Below are 26,207 nucleotides of genomic sequence, written 5' to 3' on the forward strand. Positions count from 1 at the left end.
ATCCAAACCAATCCAAACCAATCCAAACCAACCAAACCAATCCAAACCAATCCAAACCAATCCAAATCCAATCCAAATCCAATCCAAACCAAACCAATCCAAACCAATCCAAACCAACCAAACCAATCCAAACCAATCCAAACCAACCAAACCAACCAAACCAATCCAAACCAATCCAAACCAATCCAAACCAATCCAAACCAATCCAAACCAATCCAAACCAACCAAACCAATCCAAACCAAACCAAACCAATCCAAACCAATCCAATCCAAACCAATCCAAACCAACCAAACCAATCCAAACCAATCCAAACCAATCCAACCAATCCAAACCAATCCAAACCAATCCAAATCCATCCAAACCCATCCAAACCAATCCAAACCAATCCAAACCAATCGAAACCAATCCAAACCAATCCAAATCCAATCCAAACCAATCCAAACCAATCCAAACCAATCCAAACCAATCGAAACCAACCAAATCCAATCGAAATCCAATCCAAATCCAATCCAAATCCAATCCAAATCCAATCCAAATCCAATCCAAATCCAATCCAAATCCAATCCTAATCCAATCCAAATCCAAATACAAAAGCAATCCAAATCCAATCCGGATTCAATTCAAATCTAGTCCAAATTCAATCCAAATGAAATCCAAATCCAACACAAATTCAATCTTAATCCAATCCAAATGAAATCCAAATCCAATCCAAATGCATTCAAAATCGAATCCAAATCCTATTCAAATCCAAATCCAATCCAAATTTAATTCAAATCCAATCCGTATGCAATTCATATTCAATTCAAATCCAATCAAAATCCAATTCAAATATAATCCAAATCCAATCCGAATTCAATCCAAAACTAGACTTAATCTAATCTCATTTTCCCAACAAAAAAAATCAAGCAAAACCTGAAAAGTGATGTTACAGAATTAAGAGTCTTACTTGTTGGGGATATGTTTGCGTTAAAGGGAAATTAAGATGGCATTTTCGGATTATTTTAGCACATGAGTAGAGTATCTACGTTTCGAATTAAATAAGTTCCTTCAGCAGGATATTTATTCTTGTCTTTTAAAGGAGTTCCACTTTTTGCATATATGGTAAATACTTTTCAGAAAAAAAACTTTCCATATCTTACAGTTTAAAACTTTTTACATTAGTCAACAATTTGATTTACCTACAACTAAACTAAAACCATTGCTTTTCGCTAAAAAAAATCCCGACAAATTGATTGCCATTTTTGATATGTCAAGTAATTTCCATTATAGGAATTGTCTCAAAGAATTTGCATATTTTTTTGCACACCAAATCAGATCACTTTTCTACAACGGTCCACAGGCCACAAATTCTCACGCGATTGTGTGTGAATTCGTCGCGGACGTCGGAGGCTGGACCGTCTCCTCTGCCGTCCGGTGGTGGTTTTATCATTTCTATCCTAGTGAATGCGGGACCGGTCGGCGGGGTAAGGACGCATCATTGCGAGTTTGTGTGTGCGCGTTGTGCCCGTGTTTGTCTATTTCACTGTGTTTTATGGGTTCCACTTAAAAACGAAATTAAACTACACATTGGACTAACTAACCTTAATTTTACAGCTTTTTTCTCGTCTATCTTCTTGTGCTTGTGTCATTTGTTTGCAGTAGTTGGCCTCGGCCGGTCAGCATCCGATAGCGAGCGCCACACCGTTGGGGCTGCTGGACGCCGCCGCCGCCGCACGACCGTAGAGGAGAAGTGTTGCGTTACCTCAGAGGTCTGTATGTGAATGTTTTGCTCCGAAAGTTTACAAGCCTTAATTTTATTTTCATCACATGATGAGAAATTGGACTATTAAGGAATGGGTGGTTGGGAGTCCACGCGCAAGCGACGGCGGGCAGGAATGATTTGTGATCCGTCCAAGTCGAAGTCGTTCGAAGCCCAGAGAAACTTTTCTCACCGACGACTGACTGGTGGAAAAAAAGGATATGGGGGACAGAGGGGTTGAAGTGTCTTATGGAGATGAACTGGATCTGACTTGGAATCAGAGTGCTGCTGTAGCGCGGGAAAAAGCGAGTAGGTTTATGATGAGAAGAGAGAAAGACGCTCCCGGGTCCAACACCGAGCGGCACGCTAAGGTTGACTGAGACAAGAATTGAGATTGAAAGCAGGAGAATTTCAATTCCTTTCAGTAAAATAGTTTCAAGTGGCAATAGAAATGAAATGTTTTAAATTGAACAAAAACTGCGGAGCACTGGAATATGTTTGAATGGAGGTAAGTTTGAAAGGTTTTGAGCGTGCAATCCCTGTGAACCGCAACGACGGTCCAGCTCCTATGCAGATTTATTGAAATGGATGCCTTCGAGCGATTTCTGGATTTACGCTTGTAATATATATCAAGATTTTTATGCGTTTCTCAGCCGTTTTGTGGTGGATTCACACCTTTAGGTGACGGTTACAATTTGTTGCAGCCGTTGGTCGATTAGGAAACATGAAAGAGTGATGACTCGTCGGGATGGGAAGTGGATTTTGATGGTTAGGGCGACGGGGGAATTCCAGTAGCAGAACTGGAGGTGAGGGCTATCCTGATGCACTCTAGGCGTACAATAGTCGATGCCAACACGGATAGAGGACCCATCGAGATGACATAAATGACTGCACTTGGACGTGGCGCATTTGTGGAGCTGACGTTGTTTGTTGGAGTTACGGTGTGTGGCAGGGAGTGATTCAGATCAGCCTCTGAAGTGTTTGAACACGTCTTGAGAAATGCAGACCTGGTGGGCCTACGATGGTTGAGGTCATGGCAAGAGCAAGAGGAGATGGTTGGAGTCTGTCTCGAGGAGTGATTCATATTACTTGAGAGGAAGCTGAATAAATATTTGAGTTTATAACACGGGTATTGTATCTATAGTTACAACAGTGATAGTTTTTGGCATAAGATGCTAAGTAAAATATTGATTGAGTTTGATTAACCCCTTGTCTAATAGAGTTTTGAGAACTAACGACTCAAATAATATCCTAAATTGAACACTCTTTCAATATTTTACGCAATTCCCATCCACCACTTTCTGTCGATCATTTTAATTGTCCTTAACTGATATCGTTACAAACGATAAATTTGGTTTATTTCGAATCCACCCGATCGTCGCCGGAAGTTGGAACCGATTCGGTTTCTTACTGACCACATTGTCCTTACTGATTGAGATACTCCTAGATCCTAACCGGGCGCTGTCACGCGCCATCGGAATGTCACAGAATAGTTATTTCTTTTATTTTACATCATATAAACAAAATATATAATTTTTTAAACTCGAAAGGGTAAAACGCTACTGGCACATGTTATTCGATTTTGTTCGCAACTGGCCCTACATCGATTGTCATGAGGCACTCTCTTCCTTTGTATTAACAACTATCTAACACTACAGCTATCCACTATTATGTACAACAGTTTAAAACACGTTCCATCTGGGAGGAGTCTGTACAGCGGTGAGCGTATCTCGGCTCACATGGTTTTGGTGGGCTTTGCGGTGAACATCCGGAACCGCATGTTCAAACTTTTGTGGTCAGATCCAGCGGGGTGGTTCCTTGCAGTTTCATCCGTTTAACCTCCCGATCGTACTCGGTTTCTCGATCTTCCATGTCGGAATCGCTCGCGCTCCCATGGCCGACCGAGGAGGAACTTTGATGCCGCACCTGATGATGGTGATGATTGTGGATGTGGTGGTGACTGTTGTTGATGTGGTTATTGTGGTGGTTGTTCGGGAGGGAGTTGTTGTTCGTGTATTTGGCGAGCGGTGAGTTGCGATCGTTGGTGTCGACCACGAGCTGTTCGTCGTCGCTGTCGGCGCCGGAGACGGAAGTTCTGTGATCCTCCGAAGAACAACTGCTGCCGGTTTTCATGCTCAGATCGATGGGGTTGTCTTGTTGGGAACTTGCGGGCACAGCGGCCGGTGATCGCGGAGGAGTCATAGTGGCTGGGACGACTTCTTCCGGTTCGGGTTCCTCTTTGGCGCTGCCAGCCGTTTCGTTGCTCGGACACCGCTGGGACTCCAATACGGCGTCCAGGTAGAAGCGCTTCGAGAAGGAGTCGGGCGATTTGGTTTCCACGGGTGTGGAGTTGGTGTTCACGCTGCTGGTGTTGTGATTTGGTGTGAAACGGCTGTTGTTGTTGGCAAGCGGTGAGCTGCTGAGAATCGGTGAGTCGGCTGGTTTAAGCAGACCTTGATGGTGGGGATATAAGGCTGGGTGGAAGCCAGGGAACATCAGATGCGATGGTGGTAGGAAGCCCGGTGGAGGCATCAGCGGAAGTCCTCCGAAAGGCAGCGGTAGGAAGAGCTCCTTGTTGATTGTGGGCGAATCGTGGAGTTTGCCTTGTCGGAGTAAAGCGTTCCGCCGATCGTTGATTTCGTTAGAGCTGTCGGAGTTGTGGCTATCGGGGGAACTGACCGATGGCGATGCCGATGGATGTTTGCTGTATTCTTCCAACCCGAGAAGCATTAGCTCTTCCTTGGTGCAGGGCGGCCTCGAGTACATTCCATGGGGGTAGGCACCAGGTGGTCCAAACATCCCGTGAACTGGGGGAGCTCCGGCCTTATGATTAGCTGCCTGCTGTTGAGCGGCTTGCTGCTGCTCTTGCAACAGACAGTGGATTTTGAACCAGTTGGAGCGACGTCCGTACCGGGAGCCACTCTTTGACATCCCTACCATCAAGCACTTGCGTAACCGACACGCCTTGCATGCCGTGCGGTTCTTCTTGTTGATGATGCATTCTCCGTTGTTCTTGCACTCGGATATCGATGAAAGATTATTGTACGATCGGCCGAAGAAGGACTGCAAAAAAAGAGAGAAAGAAAATGCAAAATTACTCTTCCGGATTAGCGAATGACGTTGAGCTGCAGTAAAGAATAGTTCCGCACCCAACCCGATTAGCGCAATTGAATCATTTGTCAGACGCCCAAGCATCCCCAGCAGGGACTCCCTTGGGCTTGAACCATACCGTTCAAAGCACCATTTCCAATCAACCCACTTGAGCAGTGCACGCTATTAATTATCCGCACCAGAAGCCATCATTCGCTCAAACTCGGTCTGAAGAAGCGCACCATGCACTCCAGCATGCCCCATGAAGTGCCGATCAAACACGGCAAAAGGAGCGAAATCTTACAGTTTATAAAGTGTCTCTAATTTATCACCACTCGAGCTGCTGCGTTCCGCGCGTTCCTACCATTCGGAAGCCCCCGTCGGAAAAATACGAGCAGCGCTGCTTTCATAATTAATTGCCGATCATGGTGCTGCTCATTTGCACCCAACAACCGATCGACGGTTGATGAAGCCCTCTTCCCACTGGGCCCATACAAGTTCGATTTCGCTTTCATAGACATTCTGAAGAAATCCATCCCGAAGAGGGCCCCCAAGCCATCGAGCGGTACAAAAGACCCAGCTGCTGAATGGAGACGAACACAGCGCGCACTAAATACCGAATCAATCAATCACTCGAGCCGGGTCCAATAGTTCGGCGGTGCTCTTCTTTTTCTTCTCGATCGTACCCGCCCGCCGCGCCAGCCAGACAGAAGCTAAATTACACAAATCTGTAATTACGCAGACGACGGCGCAGAAGAGTTTCGGAAGATATCGAACGCGAAGAGCAGTGCCGCAAGTGCCAGTCGATCGCCTATTGTTGCACCGAAATGAGCGCCTCCTACCCACCCCCCTTTTTATCCCAAGTCACCGTCGTCGTCCGGTCCATCGTGGATCTCTTGGCGAACAAAACGAGATCATTGGATTGGAAATACTCAATCCGATAGGTACCCTCTGTTATGGAATCAGTCATGGAATCAATGGTCGGATTAAATTATTCAGGCACAAATTTCAAAGATTTTGAAGCAATGAATTTAATTCAACAAAAACGTTATAAAATTATTCCTCAATGTGAATTACTATGGGTGAGTGTGATTAATTTTATAAAATTTTATTTTTCAGACAATTGCTCACAGACAATCAGCTCAGTACAGTGGCTGAAAGCCATTCGGCCGAAAATAACTGGACCAAATCAGGTAGAATAATCTATTAGATCGAGTCATTGGCCGGAAAGGGTTTTTTAGTCATACGGTCGAAAATGTCGCTTGGAAAAACGAAAATAGGGAAATGAGAAGTGAGGAATAAGGAATGGGAATTGAGATGTCTGTTCTTTCATTCTTACCTCTTTATTACTCACTTCTCACTGTAAAAAAGTGAAATGTGCGTAATAAGAAGTGAAAATATTTATCACTAAAAAATAATTACGGAACGAGAAGAGAGAAGTGAGAGATAAGATAGCGCAAGCGGTAACAAATAAAAAGTGAGAAGCGAAATGCATCACTTCTTACTTCTCATATCGCATTCGTTAATTCTCATTCTCACTTCTCACGGTGTCTCACGCAATGTCTCACATCTCACTTTCCAATTCTCATTTCTCACTTATTACTTTTAGTTTCTCATTCCTCAATTATTCAGAGGCCTCACATCTCATTGTATACTTCTCCTTTCTCATTTCTCACATTGAGAAGTGAGAATGAGAACTAAGAAGTAAAAAGAAGAAGTGGGTAGTGAGACGTTTCACTTTTCACTTCTCACTTCTTCTCTCACTTCTTAATTCTAACATCGCACTTCTCTTTTCACGTGCTTCTTACTTTTTACAGTGAAAAATGAGAAGTGAGACGTCTTACTTCGCACATCCTATTCCTCATTTGTCATTTAACATTAATTACTTTAAACTTTTCACATTCACTAATGTTGACCTGTTGGGCCGTATCCGTTCAGCCAATTGACATTTTCGGCCAAAGGGCGCTTTCAGCCAAACGACCATTTTGGCTAAACGGCATTGTCGGCCGAACGACTTTCCGGTCAAATGATCTGTTCAGCTAAACGACATTTTCAGCTAAGCGGCTTTTTCTGCCAAACTGTTATTTCGGCCAAACGATTTTCCGGTCAAATTATCAGTTCGGCCAAAAAAAATTTACGACCGTATGTCATTTTCGGCCGTATGTACCTGACAATGATAATTTCCACCAAATGGCTTTCAGCCGAGTGATCATATATCCAAACATATATCTTCCCCAGTATGAAGCATTTTATGAGATTGATCAAAACAACTGTTTTTCTCGTGTTTATCTATACTTTGACAAATAGTGGGAGCCCACTACATCACCATCAAGCGGAATCCTTCACCTACCTATTGATGGTGTTGGTTTGCGTGGGAGTGCTATCAGATTCGTCAAATCGTCATTTGAATCTTTGTTTACAAAAGCAGATAAGTCGTTTTGAAAATTTTGTCTTGACTTTTGATCACTAGGACTTTGGAGCAAAGTTTTTCTCACGATTTCCCATACGTGACGCTAGATTATTCATACTTGACTAGATTACTAGATTACTCATAATCGACTGAGATAATAAAACGAGACACAATTTTTGACGGGAAAGGTCAACCGTAAGCAACAGATGGCGTTACTGATTTTGGTTTCCGCATTGAGTGCGATCAGGGGAGAAAACATTCGATTTTTCCTACATTCAGGAGATTAAATAATAGATGAAGAACGAGATGAGCTACCTTCGGTTTGAAAATTTTGATAATAAATAATTTAAGAAAAAAAAACGAATAGATTTTAAATTATTCAGCGGGATAAATCAGCGAGATTGTTAAGAATAAAAAAGCCGAAATCAAAACATAAATGAGTGTAGATGGAGGTATTGCATTATCAAAACTTTGATAATTCGTTCTCGAACCCTTGTTTTTTGACTATTCCAATTATTCATAAAATGTCAAAACAAAATACCGAAAAAATGCTGGAATTCATTCTGGCCTAACATTCGCCTGATTTTGGATCAACATTAGGCCAGTTCACACTGCACCACCTTTTTAATTTTTTGTTTTCGATTTTCAAAATAGTTAGACGCCTAAAAATATGAGTTCTCCAGAAAAGTTTACATGGAATAAGTCAAAGGATCTGCTGAGCCTCTAAAACGAGATGAGATTTTTGTTGTGATAGGTCGATTGGCGTCTGGAAACCTATTCGGAGCATTTTTTAAACGTTCTTCGAAAGTTTCGTTCTCAGGACAAGCAAAATACCGTTTTTTAACTTGCTTGGTGGTGCTCAAAAGTTTGCTTTTCGGAGCGCAGAAAATTTCCTTCCGGATCTTGAATAATTTGCTTCACGTTACGGAAACAAATTGGCGAAGCATTATTTGCTTCTCGAAACAGGAAGAACATCATCTAGGAAACCATTTTTTTTCTCGGGACGCGAAGACTTTCTTATTGAATCCAGGAGAAAGTCCTTCTCGGAACTCGAAAAATTTGCTTGTCAGAGAATTTCTTATCCGAGTGCGAAGAATAACTTATTGTAATGTGGACCAAATACTTCCGAGAAGGATAATTTGCTACTCAGAACTCATACAATTTGAGAACGCGGATTATTTTCTTAGCGTAATGCGGAAAAAATACTTCTTGGAATTCGGACAATTTGATTCCCGGAACTCGGTTCCTTACCGTAATGCGGAGAAAATATTTCACAAAACTCGGAATGTTTGCTTCTCAAAACTCAGACAATTTGCTTCTTGATTTGCAGTCAGTTTATTTTTCGGACCGCGAATAATTTGCTTCTCGAAACTCAGATAATTTGCTTTTCGGAACGCGGATAATTTTCTACCAGAAAAGCTGTCAGTTTGCTTTTTTGAACACGGATAATTTGCGTCTCAAAACTTAGTCAGTTTGCCTTCCGAAACGTGGATAATTTGCGTCTCGAAACGTCTGTGCCTGCTTCTCGAAACGCGGAAGATTTGTATCTCAAAACATAGAAAAAAATGCTTTTTGGACCGCGGATAATGTTCGTCTCGCAACTCAGATAAATAGGAATCGGATAAATAGGAATCGGAAAAGGAATCGTATTAGGAATCGGAATAAGAATCTAGATAGGAATCCGGAAAGGAATCGAAGGAATTAGAAAAGGAATCGTAAAAAGAGAATGGAAAAGCAATCGGAATATGATTTGGAATATGAATTGGAATTGGAATCAGAATAAATTTAGGAAAAAAATCGGAAATGTAATCAGAACAGAAATCGGAATAGGACTCGGATATGGAATCGATAGGAATTGAAATAGGATATGGAATGGGGATCGGAATGGGGATCGAAATAGGAATGGAAAGTGGAATCACAATAGAAAACGGAATCGAAATAGGAAACGAAAAAACTGCAATAGAAATAGGATTGGGAATCAAAAAAAAATCGGAATAGGAATCAGAATTGGAATCGTAATAGAAATCGGAATTGGAATCCAATTAGGAATTGGAATAAGAATCGGAAATAAAAATTGGAATATGAATAGGAATCAAAAGTGAAATAGGAATTGGAACAGGAATCGGGAATAGGATTGGAAATTGGAATCGGATTAGGAATTGGATTAGGAGTAGGAATCGGAAAAGAAATCGTAATCGTAATAGAAACCGGAATAGGAATCGGAATTGGAGTCGTTTAGGAATCGAATTAAGAATCTGAAAAGGAATCGAATCAGGAATAGGAATTGGGATATGAATAGGAATAGGAATTAAAATTGGAATCGGAATATGAATCAGAATATGAATTGGAATAGGAATCGGAATATGAATTGGAATAGGAATCGTAATAGGAATAAAAAAATGGAAAAGAAATCGAAAAAAAAGGAATCGGAATTGGAATCGAAATAGGAATTGGAATAGGAATTGAAATAGGAATCGGCATCAGAATAGGAATCGGAATCGAAATAAGAATTGTATTATGAACAGGAATAGGAATCAAGGTTTGAATAGTAAGTTTGAATAGAAATCGGAATAAGAATATTAATTGAAATAGAAATCGGAATAGGAACCGGAAAAGAAAGCGCTTTTCGAAACTCAGTCAGTTTGCTTTTCGGAAGGTGGATTATACGCGTCTCAAAACTCAGACAATTTGCTTCTCGAAACTTCGTTCGTTTGCTTTTCGAACCGCAGATAATTTCCGCCTCGAAACTGAGTTGGTTTGCTTTTCGGACCGCGGATAATTTTCGTCTCGCAACCCAGACAATTTGCTTTTCGGAACGCGGATAATTTGCTTCTTGAAACTCAGTCAGTAATTCGCGTCTCGAAACTCAGACAATTTGCTTCTCGAAACTCAGTCAGCTTGCTTTTCGGACCGCGGATAACTTGTTACTCGAAACTCAGACAATTTGCTTTTCGGAACGCAGATAATTTGGTTCTCAAAATGAAGTCAGTTCGATTTCGGAACGTGGATAATTTGCGTCTTGAAGCTCAGACAATTTGCTTTTTGAACTCTGCCAGTTTACTTTTAGGAAGGTGAGTAATTTGTTTCGCGAACTCAGTCAGTTTTCTTTTCGGAAGGTCTTGAAACTCAAACAATTTGCTTCGCGAAACTCAATCAGTTTGATTTTTGAACCGCGAACAATTTACTTCTCGAAATACAGTCAGTTTGCTTTTCGGAAGGTGGATAATTCGCGTCTAGAAACTCAGACAATTTGCTTCTCGAAACTCAGTCAGTTTACTTTGTTTCGATACTCAGACAATTTGCTTCTCGAAACTTAGTTCGTTTGCTTTTCAGACCACGGATAATTTGCGACTCGAAACTCAGGCAATTTGCTTCTCGAAACTCAGTTTGCTTGCTTTTCGGGCCGTGGATAATTTCCGCCTCGAAACTCAGTCAGTTTGCTTTTCGGACCGCGGATAATTAACGTCTCGCAACCCAAACAATTTGTTTTTCGGAACGCGGATGATTTGCTTTTCGGAAGGTGGATAAGACGCGTCTCGAAACACAATTTGCTTCTCGAAACTGAGTCAGTTTACTTTGTCTCGAAACTCAGAAAATTTGCTTCTCGAAACTTAGTTCGTTTGCTTTTCGGACCGCGGATAATTTGCGTCTCGAAGCTCAAACAATTTGCTTCTCGAAACTCAGTCAGCTTGCTTTTCGGACAGCGGATTATTTCCGCCTCGAAACTCAGTCAGTTTGCTTTTCAGACCGCGGATAATTTTCGGCTCGCAACACAGATAATTTGCTTTTCGGAACGCGGATGATTTGCTTTTCGAAACTCAGTCAGTTTGCTTTTCGGAAGGTGGATAATATGCGTCTCAAAACTCAGACAATTTGCTTCTCGAAACTTAGTTCGTTTGCTTTTCGGACAGCGGATTACTTCCGCCTCGAAACTCAGTCAGTTTGCTTTTCGGACCGCGGATAATTTTCGTCTCGCAACCCAAACAATTTGCTTTTCGGAACGCGGATGATTTGCTTCTTGAAACTCAGTCAGTTTGCTTTTTGGAAGCTGGATAGTTCGCGTCTCGAAACTCAGACAATTTGCTTCTCGAAACTCAGTCAGCTTGCTTTTCGGACCGCGGATAATTTGCGACTCGAAACTCAGACAATTTGCTTTTCGGAACGCGGATAATTTGGTTCTCAAAATGCAATCAGTTCGCTTTCGGAACGTGGATGATTTGCTTCTCTAAGCTCAGATAATTTGCTTTTTGAACTCTGCCAGTTTGCTTTTAGGAAGGTGAATAATTTGCTTCGCGAACTCAGTCAGTTTGCTTTTCGGAAGGGGTGAAGGTGGTCTTGAAACTCAAACAATTTGCTTCGCGAAACTCAGTCAGTTTGATTTTGAACCGCGAACAATTTACTTCTCGAAATACAGTCAGTTTGCTTTTCGGAAGGTGAATAATTCGCGTCTAGAAACTCAGACTATTTGCTTCTCGAAACTCAGTCAGTTTGCTTTTCAAAACGTGGATAATTTGCGTCTCGAAACTTAGACAATTTGCTTTTCGGAAAGTCGATAATTTGCTTCTCAAACTTAGTCAGCTTGCTTTTGGGGACGTTTATAATTTGCGTTTTGAAACTAAGAAAATTTGCCCCTCGGAACGTGAAAATTTGCTTCTCAAGACTCGGACAACTTGCTTCACGTTTCTCAGTCCGTTTGCTTCACGGAACGTGGATAATTTTCTTCTCGAAACTCAGTCAGATTCAAATTGCTTTTCGGACCGCGAATAGCTTGGGTTACGAAATTCAGACAATTTGCGTATCGAAACTAAGACAATTTGCTTCTCGAAACTCAGTCAACTTGTTTCTCGGAGCGTGAAAATTTGCTTCTCAACACTCGGACAATTTGCTTCTCGAAATTCATTAAGTTTGTTTCTCAGAACGCGAATGATTTACTTCTCGAAACTCAGTCAGTTTGTTTCTCAAATCTCGCATAATTTGCTTTCCGCAACTCAGACAATTTGCTCATCAAAATTCAGTTTGCGTCTCAATCTTATCAAAACTCAATTTGCGTCTAAAAACTCAGTCAGTTTGCATCTCGGAATGCAGGAAGTTTGCTTCTCTAATCTCATACAATTATCTACTCGGAACTCAGACAATTTGTTTCTCGAAATGCTGTCAGTTTGCTTTTTTAAAGGCGGATATTTGGGATAATTAGCTAGTCAGGAATCGGACGGTTTACTACTCGGAGCTTGGACAATATTCACTTCTTGTAAACGAAGGTATCAGTACAATAATTTCCTATGAAGTATTTTTTTTTTGCAAACATGTTGGGTATCTCAATACCTGTCAAAATATAAGGATTTCAAAATGACGTATTGCTCCCAGCGAATCCCAGCCAGCAAAAAATGTTCCGATCATCGGCGGCAGTGACAATATCCTTCTTTGTTAGTATGTAGCGTATTTTACAAGCACTTACTTAAATATAAATCAAATTAAGTGTTTGACAGCAGTAGCGCATGTACACTGAAACAAAAATGTAAGTGGGATTCAACTGTGTTCAGGCGAAATTCAAAATGTTTCAAAAATAAATTCAAAAAATTTACAAAAGATTTAAAAAATCCAATACAACAAACAAACAAAAATATGTACTAGAAAATCGTTCTGCTCCTTACGCACGTTCATCAGTGTTTGCCCCATCGTCCTGTTCTGATCCAACCCACATCTGAAAGCACGCAGCTTGTTGAAAGTACCTGCGGCTGTAATGTCTCGATCGTCACTCAAAAAGAACGAACCCGAACTACTTGGTGCATCGGTGTGGTCGTCGCAAGTCGTCAGTCGGAGGAAGTGTAACGAGTGCAAAAAAATTATAATAAATTACGATCTTTTACGATCACTTCCCAACCGGTGATGGCAACGTGAGACGGACGCAACGCGCACACGCGGCTGCAAATGCACTTCACGGCGAAAATTGTGCAAAGTCACTTTGGTCGCGCACACAAACACGTCCCCTATTTCAGCGCTTTAGAACGAAATCAAAAAATATAACAACGAGAAATGGATGCAGTTTGCTGAACGTATAAATCATTCTGACAAATGTGTAATTGCACTCTGGATGGGATGCCGCGTGGGATGATGCGGAGCAATATTCCAGTTGGATTGCTTCATTGAATAGAATGTCGAATAGGCAAAATGCAAAACGAAACGAAGTATTGGGACTCAATTTGAGGGAATTGCTTTGAGCAATTAGAATGAATTGGGAAATTTTTTAGTTTCAATGTTTGGTAATTAAGTTTTTTTAAGGATTGTGGAAGGCAGAAGTTATCAAAATCTTAAACGTTGCCGGCCATGTCCTTACAGTTAGATAGGATAAGGTTTTTCTTGCCGTTTGTGAACCCTTTTAACCTCTACGTGTCCACAAAGGTCACAGGAAAGCAATAACAGCTAGTTAATTGCTACTGTTATTTAGTTAACATTGGATAGTGTTGCCACCGTATAGTAATTTTCAAACACATCGAATCCAAAAATCTACTTAGAATCTGAATGTACGAATCATTTTCTCGAATGCGGGCTACATTTCAAGCTACATTTGTATTCTTGATCGCGAATAAACTTAAATTGCATTCCACCAATCAACCCTGATCGTCAATTCTGAGACTAATGCTCAAGCTACTAAGTTCAATTTCGAAAGTTCCAGAACACTGGTAAACAGCGGTCATTTAATCGCAACCCTAACTACCCATCGTAGCTCCGATATTTCATCATTACCATCCGCTTCCCGTGCTAACACGCCCTCTCCATCCGCCCTCGGAAGGGAGTTGGGGTGGACCTTGATTCTCAAATTGCCGCCCTGTGCGTCGTCACCGCGCGCGATAAACGTGCACGCGCGCGCACCCCATTGCGATCCACCGGGCGCTGCAACAATTGAGCAATCTAAGGCGAACAATGAAACTGCACAAAAACATGGACACAGTTTGGCGCAATGTCACTTAGGAAACTCGAGCTCCGCGGCTCTTAGATTCCGATCGTTTCCCAAGCGAACCTAGCGGAAAATAAGCAGTTTAGTGACAAACACACGCGCGCGTGCGCGGTTGCTATCAGGTCGTCGCATGCCGTGATATGGTCGCATTAATTTCACCGATTTTCCCTCCCATCTAGAACCGAATCGGATCTGCCCGCAACAAACAGTGGCAATATGGGTACTTTGGTGCAATTACGGTGCTTGCATTGCCGGCGACAACTATCAGGTCTCGACTAAGGGACTACGATGTCAACTGCATTGTTGGAGCCGAGCAGCAGCGGCGGCGGCGGCGGCGGTGACAAAACCGCGCAACTACAATAAGTATAATGGTAATAAGGTTGTCATTTTTCTTTTTCGTCATATGTGTGGTGGCAGTTGAGCGGGCACGCCACGGCAGTCAGCGGCATTTTCCGTCGTCTTCGTTTATGATACGCTGACAACTGGCAGAGCTCGTGGACAAAACAGTGGCGAGCGGCGCAGTCGGTAGTTCTTATGCAACGTCGTCGTCGCTCCGCATTGTGTGTGGCATGAACTTCAGTAGGGCAAGCAGCACAAGCCAACCACGTCTCGTATGAGTACAGTGCTCTCCCGTTTTTATACGGAACAAACGCTAAAAATGCTCATTACTTCATACGTTAATCTGTTTGCCTAAACTGTCATGAACTGAAGAAATCAGCAAAACTATTGTTCTCGAACCACGTTGTCAAAAACAGCCCGACACTGTACATAAATTCCGCGACCTCCAGCGGCTCCCTGTCGAGCGCATGGTCCACCGTGTCGTGTGTCTAATGCTTCTCCTGTCGCGTAGTAAATTATATTGTTTGGAAGGGGGCAGCAAACACAGCTTCCTTTGGAGACGAGAGACGACGATGACAGACGGATTGGTGCAACACAGCCAAGGACCTGGCTGATGCTACCGCAGCAGCCGAGCATGACCAATCTGTCACATGTACCAACCAAGCAACCAACCCACCCCTCCGGCCGAACTGCTCGAGGAAGAGGGCGGATCGTGCATCTTCCTTTTTGCATCATTCAATTTGGATTGTCATTTTAATTTAATTATGAAAAGTGACACGCGATCCCTCGCAGCTGTGTCCCGTTGCAACGCTCCGGCGAGTGGAGCCTTTCAATTTTTAAGGTGCCGTTTATTGTTTTGCACCATCCGATCAAATCCGGGTCGCGCCGAAGGCTATGGGAAATGTTACCGGAGCGCGAATTTGATTCTATCCGGTGCGCGCACGGCGTGCTAAACGGAAGATTCTTATGAAAAAAAAAATCACATCGAGATCGACTCGATACCGAATCTCCGGAACAATCCAATCGAAGAATCGAGATCACCTTTTAAGTTCCTTGCCAGTGATCGTGTCTAGGCCACCACTACGGAACAGAACGACCTTCAGCTTGGCATTCTTCGCGGTACGCTCTCTTCCCGGCTCATCCGGGTCGAACTTGATATTTTGTGCAAATCCGCCGGCGCAATTGTTCTCGGCCGACCGAGACCCCCAAGCTGTGCGTTCTCTTGCGCCTGAACCAGATTCAATCGAATTAAAAAAGGTCGACGCGTCGACGGTTTGTCTGCACTTTCAAGCCCATCGAGTCTCCCCCATGAACGTCGGTCGTCATCTCCTTTTGCGATTTGTTATGATTTATGGAAACATTGTCCGACGACGCGATGCAGAGCGGTGTGGTGGTGGGCCTGTCCTGTCAGGCTGTCGTCTAGCATTTTCAGCAGGGGCAGCCCGCACCAATTCGAGCTCCGCTATGAATTTGATCTTTAATTCGTCGTCATCGTTGGAGATTGTTCGACTTGTTTCGGGATGTCACTCCGTCCGTGCCCCACGGAACAAGACAAATGTTAATTAGAACGCTGATTTATGGGAACTCGTCGTCGCGGTCTCGGTGTCTGGGTTTGTTTGGGCGCTGCTGCTGCCAGCGCCGGTCGATCGATCTTGGGCCGAGCTGGCGATGGTGACAAAAAACCCAAAGTGCAACAGCAGCAGCACTGCACCAAAAGTGCAGTACAGCGCGCGATTTATATGTTAATTAGCGATTTAAATGAACTCATCATTTCGATTGTGTGATCGTGTTCGTTGTCGAAGGGGGGTTTGCGCAATCTGGGGCTCGTTTGTGGGTCTCACTCACGTGTGTGGGACGCTTCGCGCGACAGAATACCGGCGGCGGCGGCAGCAAGAACGACATATGTGATGACGATGATTCATTCCGGCGAGGATCGAGAGAAGGCCCTTCAATGAATTGGCGGCGGGCGCTCCCTGTGACGATGTTTTGCCACAAATGGAGCAAAGGTGTTGCCGTCAGCCGGTTCCCATCATTATAATAAATAATGAGATGGAAAGTGTTGTGTGCGCTTGTTGTCTGGATCAGGATCTGCTCTGTGAGGGTCGCAATTCGTCGTGGGTTGGGTAATGAGTTTAGTTTTCGGATTTGTAAAGGGAGTCAACGAGCGCTGAACAAAACTGATGTTCGGTCGTGACTCACCGAAGAACATCCTTACAATTGAAGAACGGAGCTCCATAATATTTATTCAAAAGCATCCACTTTTGAAATATTAATCGAATTTCAATTGCCCATTTTCCAAACAAGAAGAAAATTATAAAAAAAATCCCATCTATATGGATTATGGAAGAATTCAAAAGCGCTGGTGATGTGCATAGAATTGGATTTTACATAAATGCAGATTGGATTTGGATTGAATTTGGATTGGAATGGATTTAAACTGTATTTGGATTCGGATTGTATTTGGCTTGGGTTTGAATTGGATTTGGATAAGATTTGGATTAGATTTGCATTGGATTTGAACTTTGATAGGATTTGAATTGGATTTGGATTTGGATTGGAATTGGATTGGATTTGTATTGGATTTGGATTGGATTTGAACTTTGATAGGATTTGAATTGGATTTGGATTGGATTTGGATTAGATTTGTATTGGATTTGGATTTTGTTTGGATTTGGATTGGATTTGGATTGACTGATTGATTGATTGATTGATTGATTTGATTGATTGGATTGATTGATTTGGATTGGATTTGAATTGGATTTGATTGGATTTGGATTTGACTGATTTGGATTGATTTGGATTGGTTGGATTGATTTGGATTGGTTTGGATTGGTTTGGATTGGATTGGTTGGATTGGATTGGTTTGGATTGGTTGGATTGGTTTGGATTGGTTTGGTTGGTTTGGACTTGGTTGGTTTGGTTGGTTTGGATTGGTTTGGATTGGTTGGATTGGTTTGGATTTGGATTGGTTTGGATTGGATTTGGGTTGGTTTGGATTGGATTTGGATTGGATTTGGATTGGATTTGGATTGGATTTGGATTGGATTTGGATTGGATTTGGATTGGATTTGGATTGGATTTGGATTGGATTTGGATTGGATTTGGATTGGATTTGGATCAGATTTAGATTAAGTTTGGATTAGATTGGGATTGGATTTGGATTGGATTTAGATTGGATTTGGATTGGATTTGGATTGGATTTGGATTGGATTTGGATTGGATTTGGATTGGATTTGGATTGGATTTGGATTGGTTTGATTGAATTGGATTGGTTTGGATTGGTTTGGATTGATTTGGATTGGTTTGGATTGGTTTGGATTGGATTTGGATTGGATTTGGATTGGATTTGGATTGGATTTGGATCAGATTTGGATTAAGTTTGGATTAGATTGGGATTGGATTTGGATTGGATTTGGATTGGATTTGGATTGGATTTAGTTTGTATTTGGATTAGATTTGGAATGGATTTGGAATGGATTTGAATTTAATTTGGATTAGATTTGGTTTGGATTTGCATTGGTTTTGGATTGGATTTGTATTGGATTTGAATTGGTTGTGGATTGGATTTTGATTGAATTTGGATTGGATGTGGAGTGTATTTGGATTAGATTTTTGGATTGAATTTCGAAAGAATTGGATTTTGGAAGGATTTGAACATGGACGTTTGTTGAACGTTCCGTATGACGAGAATTGTTTGACCATTCTTATGATAATTGAGAAGTGAAAGTTGAGAAAGGAGTAGTGAGAATGATATGAGAAAAGAGGAATGAGAATTGAAAAGTTTTACTTTTTATTTCTCACTCTTGATTTCTCGCTTCACACACAGCATATCTTACTTTTTACAGTGAGTTGCAGGAAGTGAGAAATTAAATATGAGAAGTGAGGAGTGAGTCGTCTCACTTCTCATATCTCATTTCTCCTTGTGAGAATTTGGAAGTGAGAAGCGAGAAGATAAGATGTGAGGATTGAAGAGTGAGACGTTCCATTTCTCACTTCTCATTTGTTTCTCATATCTTTAGAACTAAGTAATAAGAAGTAGTATTTTGCACATCTCGTTGCTCATTTCCTAATTTTTTTTTTTTTTGCTTCTTAGAACTCATTTTCACTTCAAACTGCGAGGGGTGCAAAATGATAAGTGATACGTGAGATGGAGCAATGGAAAAGTAAGGTATCTCACTTCTCATTTAGAAGCAACTAGTACGAAATGAGAAGAAGAGGAGAAACATCTCTCATCTTACGTCGTCATCTTACTCAATCATCATTGACCTCTTCACACTTCTCACATTTACTATTGTTCGATCAAACGACATTTTCCGTCAAATGACCCGTCCAGCGATTGACATTTGCCGTCGCATAACCCGTTTGGTCCTATGACAATTTCTACAATCCATATGAATTTTTGATCAAATTCCTTATTCCTTTTTTATTCCTTTTCAAAGAAATGAACAATTTATCACATTTTTCGACATCTCACATAGTGTCAACACAATGACAGAGTTGACAAAGCTGACTTATTAATATTTTGATTATTAAACCTGCGTGAACTTTAAAAACATATTCTAATCAATATCTTACCTTGCATCCTTCGCAGGTGAACGCCCCAAAGTGGAAACCAGCCGCCGGTTCTCCGCACACTTTGCACTGCTGGTTCATCTGAAACGAGAACGGAAAGGCAAAAACTCATTAGAATCGAATGGTTTCAGTAAAATTCGCTGCACACGCCTCCCTCTCCGATGCAGCCGAAAGCCCACCCGCACTACAAACAATGTAACAGTCCAGCCCCAGCGCAGCCAGCATTCATTGGTGCTTTATGTGGGCACCTTTCCCACGTTCCCGAGCCAGGTACGCTCGGCGCAACTAACGCGTCCAAAGTGGCATGATTTAGAGCCCTCGGGATCCACCCCGAACGAAATCGCGCCGCAAGCCGTTAAACAAGAAATCCTTGGACCAACACCGTCCGAAGTGAAATATATGCCACTTCTGACACCGCCCGAGCCAACAGACATAAATCGGAGGCTGCGACGCCGCGAAACCCCGTGCACCCTTCGGTGGCACACGTGTCCGTAGTCCGAACGGGTGTGCGTATTGACGGATGTCTCCAAATGAACTGTCACCCCGCTCGGATCGGTTTTTGTACCTCCGCAACCGCAACTGCCTTGGGGCTGTTTTTCTAATTTAGTTAGAGTGGACGCGCAAGTTTGTTTTAGTTTGCTAAACGTTTCGCCACGCTTCGGTAGTGGCGCGATGGCACTCTGTTCGCTGACTGTTGTCGTTAAAAATGACCATTCATTAGCGAGGCGCGAGAGCTCGCCGCTCGCAACCCGGACACTCATCTGCATACGTCCCCTCCGTCGGCTTTGGATGCGACGGGCAGGGGGACGGACTGCGACATGTTTAGCGAGATGTCGAAAAGTGTGTAGCGATCGATTGGAGAAGATGGCCGATGGCGGTTCAATCCAGCAGCGTCAGCATACAAACATACAAAACGGTCGGTAATTTATTACCGATAATTTAAGGCTGGTAATAATATTCAATATTGTTCGCGTTCGCTCGAATGACAACCGCCCGGTGGATCGCCGCCATCATCCCTCAGCGGCGCATAGTGGCGCAAGATGGCTTCTATGCGACACTGACTGGTTTGGATCGGTCGGTCGGTCATCGGAGTCCCGATATGGTGTGCTCGTCTGCTGCATCGGTGTGTCTATGATAATGATCACTTTCTCTGTCCCAATTTGCTGCTGACGAGCGATTCGGGGGGTTTGCGCATCTTCCCTGCAGGGGGTCCCACAGCATCGATGCCAGCTAGATTCAATTGAATGTGGCGGAGAATTTCCAAAACGAATATTTCTTTCCAAGAATTTTCTATTCACACCCAGTGAACGGAACGGCTAACGGTAAAATATCATGCAAATATTTAAAAAAACCAAATGACCCCAAAAATGACGCCTTTTGTTTCCATCTGGCACCACTGGTCCCGACTGTCAGCTGTCAAATCTCGTGGCGCATGATGATGGAGGATGCTGCGCGGTTGGCGGGCGCCGCTGGCGAACGCATCACGTGCGCTTATCGTGATACGTGAGAGATGGGGCGACGCCGATTAACTATATTTATGTGTATAAACAGTTGACGACGACGACGACGACGACGATGTTGTGCAGAGCCATTATTTGTAATTCAATTTAACGTTTTTTAATCCATTGGCACATGTTGCTGCTGCTGCCCGGCTACCGAGAGAAGGCTGCATGCGCCGTTGCCAACAACTACGTGACGGAGGGCAGCCTACGGGCGGGGGTGTGCGTGGCAAGTACCATTGAAGCGTGCGCGTCACCCAGTGATTTTTATGGCCGTCTTCGGCAGCATCGATGTCGCGTTGAAGTTTCCGATTTGGGAATGTGCGTTGGTGGGGAAGGGTGGTGGAAGGTGTTCAATACTTGCATTTTTATTACTTTCAACTCTGACGCTGACCTAACCACCGCAAACGGATGCTGTTGTACAGTTTCGCGTTGGATTTCACCGATATGAAGACGAAGATGAAAACGGCTCTTGACAGCGAACGATGGTGGCCAGATGCAACGAAATGCAGATGATAGTCTTTGAGAGCTGGAACAGATGTATGAAGTAATGAGTAGAATTGAAGTGGAAGATAGAAGGCAAAGAAGAGTGCTTACATTTTAATAAACTCGTTACAAATGTTTGCGAGATTGAATTTGCCCAACTAGCATTTGGTAATTGATTAATCTTGTGCATCAATAAGACAGAATCATCGATAGACCTAAAATTTTGCTAGGAATTCTTCGGAAGCATGACTTTGGCTTCCACGTATTTTTTTTTTTTGGATTTTTCAACATAAAATTTTACAACAAAAAAATGAAATGCTCCTTGGACAAATTTGGCATAAAAATATGTGTTGCTACATCAGTGGAATCAACCTCACATAAATACATCCTCTATTGTGGAACGTTCGGTACTGTCAATCATAAAATATTCTTTTTCACACAACAGACAAATGATTAATATTTCAAGCTTCATTGATTTCCAATAGTGTTCTCCCCCTAAACAGCCAGCCCTGTAATCTGCCAATTATCAACCGGTTGGTACCACTGCTGCTGGGCCGATCCCTGAACCAGATCAATCATAAACGAGCGAACGCACGATGACTAGTCACTTCACCTTCTTAGCTGGTTGTCCCACAACCAGCCAACCCTCATCCAATTTGCCACGGTTTGCACACGGCGATGATGTTGAGCATTTCCTACGCAGCTCGTCGTCGCTTAAAATCCCAACCGAAAAATATGGATGGGAAAATGATTGTCCGGTTCCTTTGGGACCCACAACCCATCGACGTCGTCGTCGTCGTCGTCGAATGATGGTGCTGCTTATTGCCCGCTGCTGGTGGTGCTGATGATCCAAATCGGATTTCACGGAATAAAAGATTACACCGACAATTTGTCAAGCGGGAATTTGATGTGCTGTTGGCCGTTTAATCTGATTTCTCGCGCCTGAATTGGACTTGATGAGTCATCATCACCCGAACGGGCCGTGTTTGCTTAGCCCCCTTCCCCGGGCAGGCAACAAGAGCGACAGCGGAAACAGATGCGTAGCTCGACTGACTTGCGGATTGATCATCATCGGCATCGTGATCGCCCATCACCTGGAACATTTGGCGAGCATTGATTGCCACTTTTTGGGAGCGTGAGATATTAGGGCGCTTTGTCAGAATGGATCGCGATGGGACATGACCGCGCGTTTCAGCCACACTGACTGACTGTGATGGCACTGGGCAAGTTGGCATGTGAAAGAAAATTGATAGCCATCTTATCGACGGTTGCGATTCTGTCAATCTTGGCCTGATGTTGGAAGAGGGTGGCCAAAGTGTCAGTAACAGCTGTCAGTACAAGTGCGAAACATCGACCCCCGGCCCTGGGGTAGGTGCGGATTTGTGGAAGCAGCTGCAGCCTCATTAAAAGGTGAAACGTTGACATTCGCCATTGTTTCCCGATGAGATTCGACGAGGGGCGAGTACGAACCGGTGAAGGACACGCGTAGATCGTTCCGAGCGACCATTTCATAACAATCGCTTAGCGTATCAAGATCGACTAGAACGGTGCAGCACGTCGTCGTCGTCGTTGTTGTCGTCCGTCGGTCGTCTCTAGATCTGGATGCAACCTGGTTCAGTGCCGTACGAACTGAAAGAAGATGCACTTATCACATCCGGTAGGTTGACGGTGGAGCTCGCTCTCGCTCGCACTGGCGCTGCATGCCACCAGCTGTCTCGTCTCCCGTTGACAACAATTGCGCGCGAGATCAAACCCGCGAGACAAAAATAACGAGATGAGTGCACAATTCATTTGCGGATACGTCGCCCGTCTCGTCACCCCCAATCTCGACGTAAGACGACGACGAGCTACGAGCGATATGGAAAATTAAACTATTACGGACTATTACGGTTGTGCGACCGGGCACTATTCTCTGGACGTGCCACGATCAGATCATTCTGTGCTGCGGTTTGCGTGGCGAGTCGGTTCCCGATCCGTAGTCTCAGCCTCACGGCGATTCACACACAGCAACACTCTTAACAGCAACAACAACAGCAACCATAATGGCCGGGGTAATGAAGAAATAAACACGATTTTATTACGATAGTTTCTCACGAAATAGGAACTGGAGTGAGCGATTAGATCTCATTCGGTTGGTTCCTGAGGCGGGCATTCGCGCGATCCTCGTTCGGCTGGAGATGCTCCATTGCTTTGCATTCCACCTCACACAGCTGAAGCTGCATATGATTGGAGTGAGAAGTTTTGCTCGCTTATTCTCGCGTGGCCGTAATTGCCGCGGATGTTACTTTGCATTTTGAAGTACATATTCCCATAAGTACACATACACACACTCACATGCTGCCATTTTCTTATGATCTTGTTGAGGATGAGTTGGATGGTTGAGTTCCCATTGCTGACGAGGAAATAAATCAAAGCTTTGAAGCGGGCGAACGGGAGGTGACTGATCCCATTCGATACGCTGCCGCGCCGCGCGGAGAAGTGACCGACAGACGACCGCCGTCCATCTGCACAAGCCGACCTTGTTGCAAATTTCGACCGATTTTATTAGGTGAATATGCGAAAATATTGCCCAATAAAAACGGGCAATTATTAGTCTGCTGCAGCAGGTCGGTCATCTAAATGGATGATAAATGTGGAAGTCCTACTACTACAACTACTACTACTACTGGTTGATTGGAAGATGCAAGCGCGCGCGATGATGCGATAATCTCCATAAAGAATAATGGCGATCATTGGAGGCGATGATCGGCTGCAGACGGCGTTTTCATTGGATGACCTTTTTAGTTCGGCCAATTGGGAACGGTTGGCTATAAAAGTGAACAAAAACTGAGCTTTGGATCGATTGGGCTGGGAAACGGAATCTTCTCGATGGATATTGTGCGCTATTACGGGACGTTAATATTCGAATTAAGTGTGATCAATTAATTTTGAGGTTTTTGGTTGAATTTATGCAATTCGTTAGATTTCGTTGTCTATTGAAGTTTTGAGCCACAAAAACACTTAGGCACGTTAAAGTGGGATTCAATGGGATTGTATTAACTCGTCTTATGACAAGTGAAGACATTCCACTAAAAAGCTCAAAATAATTTTCGTATCATTGAAATTAAACTGATCTACCATTGCAAATAGTTGAATACGCACCTTAAGAATATTCATTGCATATTAAACGCAATCACTTTTGGTACAATTACAGTCAACACGCAAACAAGTAGCACTGAAACTCCGCGTTAGCTGGCCAACGATTTGTTTTAATTTTTGTTGTTTTAATTTCAACGCCTACTTTCCATTGCAACGAACAAAAACTTTACTGTCAAGCAAGTATTTGAAAAGGATGAGATGAATTATTAGGGGACCCTTTCGATGAAACGACCCTTTCGACCAAACGTCCCTTTAGACCAAACGACCCTTTCGGCCAAATGACCTTTTCGGCCGAACGATCCTTTCGGGCAAACGGCCCCTTCGGCCAAATGAGCTTTTCGGCCAAATGACCCTTTCGACCAAACGGCCCTTTCGGCCAAATGACCCTTTCGGTCAAATGGCCCATTCGACCCAATGGCCTATTCGGCCTAATGGTCTGTTCGGCCAAACAACTTTCGGCCTAGTGGCATTCGGCCAAATGGCTTTTGGCTGAACGGGTTTCGGCCAAACGACCCTTCCCCAAATTATTAATATGATAATTACCACAAAGCCCACAGTTTATTATTGTCTCATAAGGTGAGTGGATTCCAGTACTGTACGGATTTCAGACCACACGGTAGTTCCTTAAAAAAGATTTAAAACAACTTACTTCACGGGATGAGAAAGAACTCCTGAAACAAAAATTGAAGGAATTCCAATGAAACTTCGGAAGGAACTTTGAATAGAAGCCTTGCTTATTTCTACTCTTTCAGGAAAAAAGAGTTTGGAATCAATCCCAAATTACATTCTGCACTTCTCAGATATTAAGTTGTGGATTTCAGGAAAAGCTTCTGTTAGAGAAGTTCATAAAAGTTATAACAAAATTAGGGATACAGAAGCTCTGTAATTCCATTAGAGAATGTTAATGGCCGAATCAAAACATTGTTGGGATAACTGCCGAATGCTTTCGAAGGGTCTTCAATCCTATAAATGAAACGATTATGCGAAACAGGAGGAATCGGTTTTAAATGCGCTGGTTTGGTGGATGTTAAAATTGTGTTTCCCGTACTTGTGATAAAATTTGCACTTCCTTAAACATTTGACCAAAAATGCCACTGACCAAAATGGACATACGGCCGTAGAAGTCGTTCGGCCGCCATGGACATAAAACCGAATACTTAGTTTGGTCGAAAATGTCGTTTGAGCTTGAGCTTGAGCTTGATTGACTGCCCGTAGTTGCTACTCCATTCTGACCAGATCAGCTGTTCTTGCACAGAGAACCAACAGATGTTTGCTTGGGACTAGCACTCATCTTCAATGTGATCTCGTTTTTTAGGTCATACTGGCGCCTGCCACGTCAGAATGCAAGTCAATGCTGGGAAGGGGGAGGAAATGATGATGCAATCACTAGGTATAGGGATAGAAAATGGAAACGGTATGGAAGTCCATTTCCAGTTCTAGCGATTGCTAGAACATGAGAAATATAGAGAAAGATACAAAGTAGGAGAAAGGAGCAGACCTGGGATTGAACCCACGATCTCCTGCGTATGAGGCAGAAGCAGTAGCCATATGACCAAATCCGTTCTTAGTTTGGCCGATAATGTCGTTTGACCGAAAAAGTCGTTTCGCCGAATAGGTTCTGTGACCAGGGAATCAATATTCGAGCAACGCCTAACAATATACCCTTTGTCGTCAACAGAGTTTGTTACTGACAAACGCACCTAGCGACAAACCTTTATCAGAACCCGAACACAATATGACAAGAATCATTTGCCTTGCATGCTCTGATATTTCCGAGAATACGATGCTAATATTGTAATCATTGTTGGATTCTCGAATATTTCCATAAAAGCAGAAACTATGATAGCATAAAACCGAAATTTGCTCTAGAAATAATGCAAAATAACGGGATGAAAAGTTAGCAACAAAATTGTCTTCTTTTTTGTTGCTGACAAAATTTTTCGGATCTTTGTCATTATTATCTCCGACAAAAACAAAGC

The 26,207-nt window shown here is 43.1% G+C and overlaps 1 protein-coding gene across 2 annotated transcripts; it reads right to left on the reverse strand.

Moving 5' to 3' along the window:
• Window positions 1-1,030: 1,030 nt before the first annotated feature.
• On the reverse strand, window positions 1,031-24,261 carry LOC134203955 (knirps-related protein-like). 2 transcript variants are annotated; one of them, XM_062678794.1, is made up of 3 exons: window positions 24,232-24,261; window positions 19,109-19,186; window positions 1,031-4,802 (listed from the first exon to the last, which is right to left on the reverse strand). In XM_062678794.1, the coding sequence occupies exons 1-3, from the start codon at window positions 24,244-24,246 to the stop codon at window positions 3,522-3,524; spliced, it is 1,374 nt and encodes a 457-aa protein (XP_062534778.1). In that variant the 5' UTR covers window positions 24,247-24,261; the 3' UTR covers window positions 1,031-3,521. The 2 variants fall into 2 exon arrangements, with proteins under 2 accessions (XP_062534778.1, XP_062534777.1); XM_062678793.1 differs by lacking the exon at window positions 24,232-24,261 and adding an exon at window positions 19,298-19,345.
• Window positions 24,262-26,207: the final 1,946 nt, after the last annotated feature.

The sequence above is a fragment of the Armigeres subalbatus genome, unplaced genomic scaffold, assembly GCF_024139115.2.
Source record: "Armigeres subalbatus isolate Guangzhou_Male unplaced genomic scaffold, GZ_Asu_2 Contig30, whole genome shotgun sequence".
Classification (NCBI taxonomy): domain Eukaryota; kingdom Metazoa; phylum Arthropoda; class Insecta; order Diptera; family Culicidae; genus Armigeres; species Armigeres subalbatus.

Excerpts from the sequence above, each read along its gene's own strand:
- LOC134203955 (XM_062678793.1), bottom strand. The coding sequence starts at position 19,330 with ATGCTGGCTGCGCTGGGGCTGGACTGTTACATT. Across the intron at positions 19,187-19,297 it reads TGGGGCTGGACTGTTACATT|ATGAACCAGCAGTGCAAAGT; the intron begins GTTTGTAGTGCG and ends TTCTCGTTTCAG. Across the intron at positions 4,803-19,108 it reads TCACCTGCGAAGGATGCAAG|TCCTTCTTCGGCCGATCGTA; the intron begins GTAAGATATTGA and ends CTTTTTTTGCAG.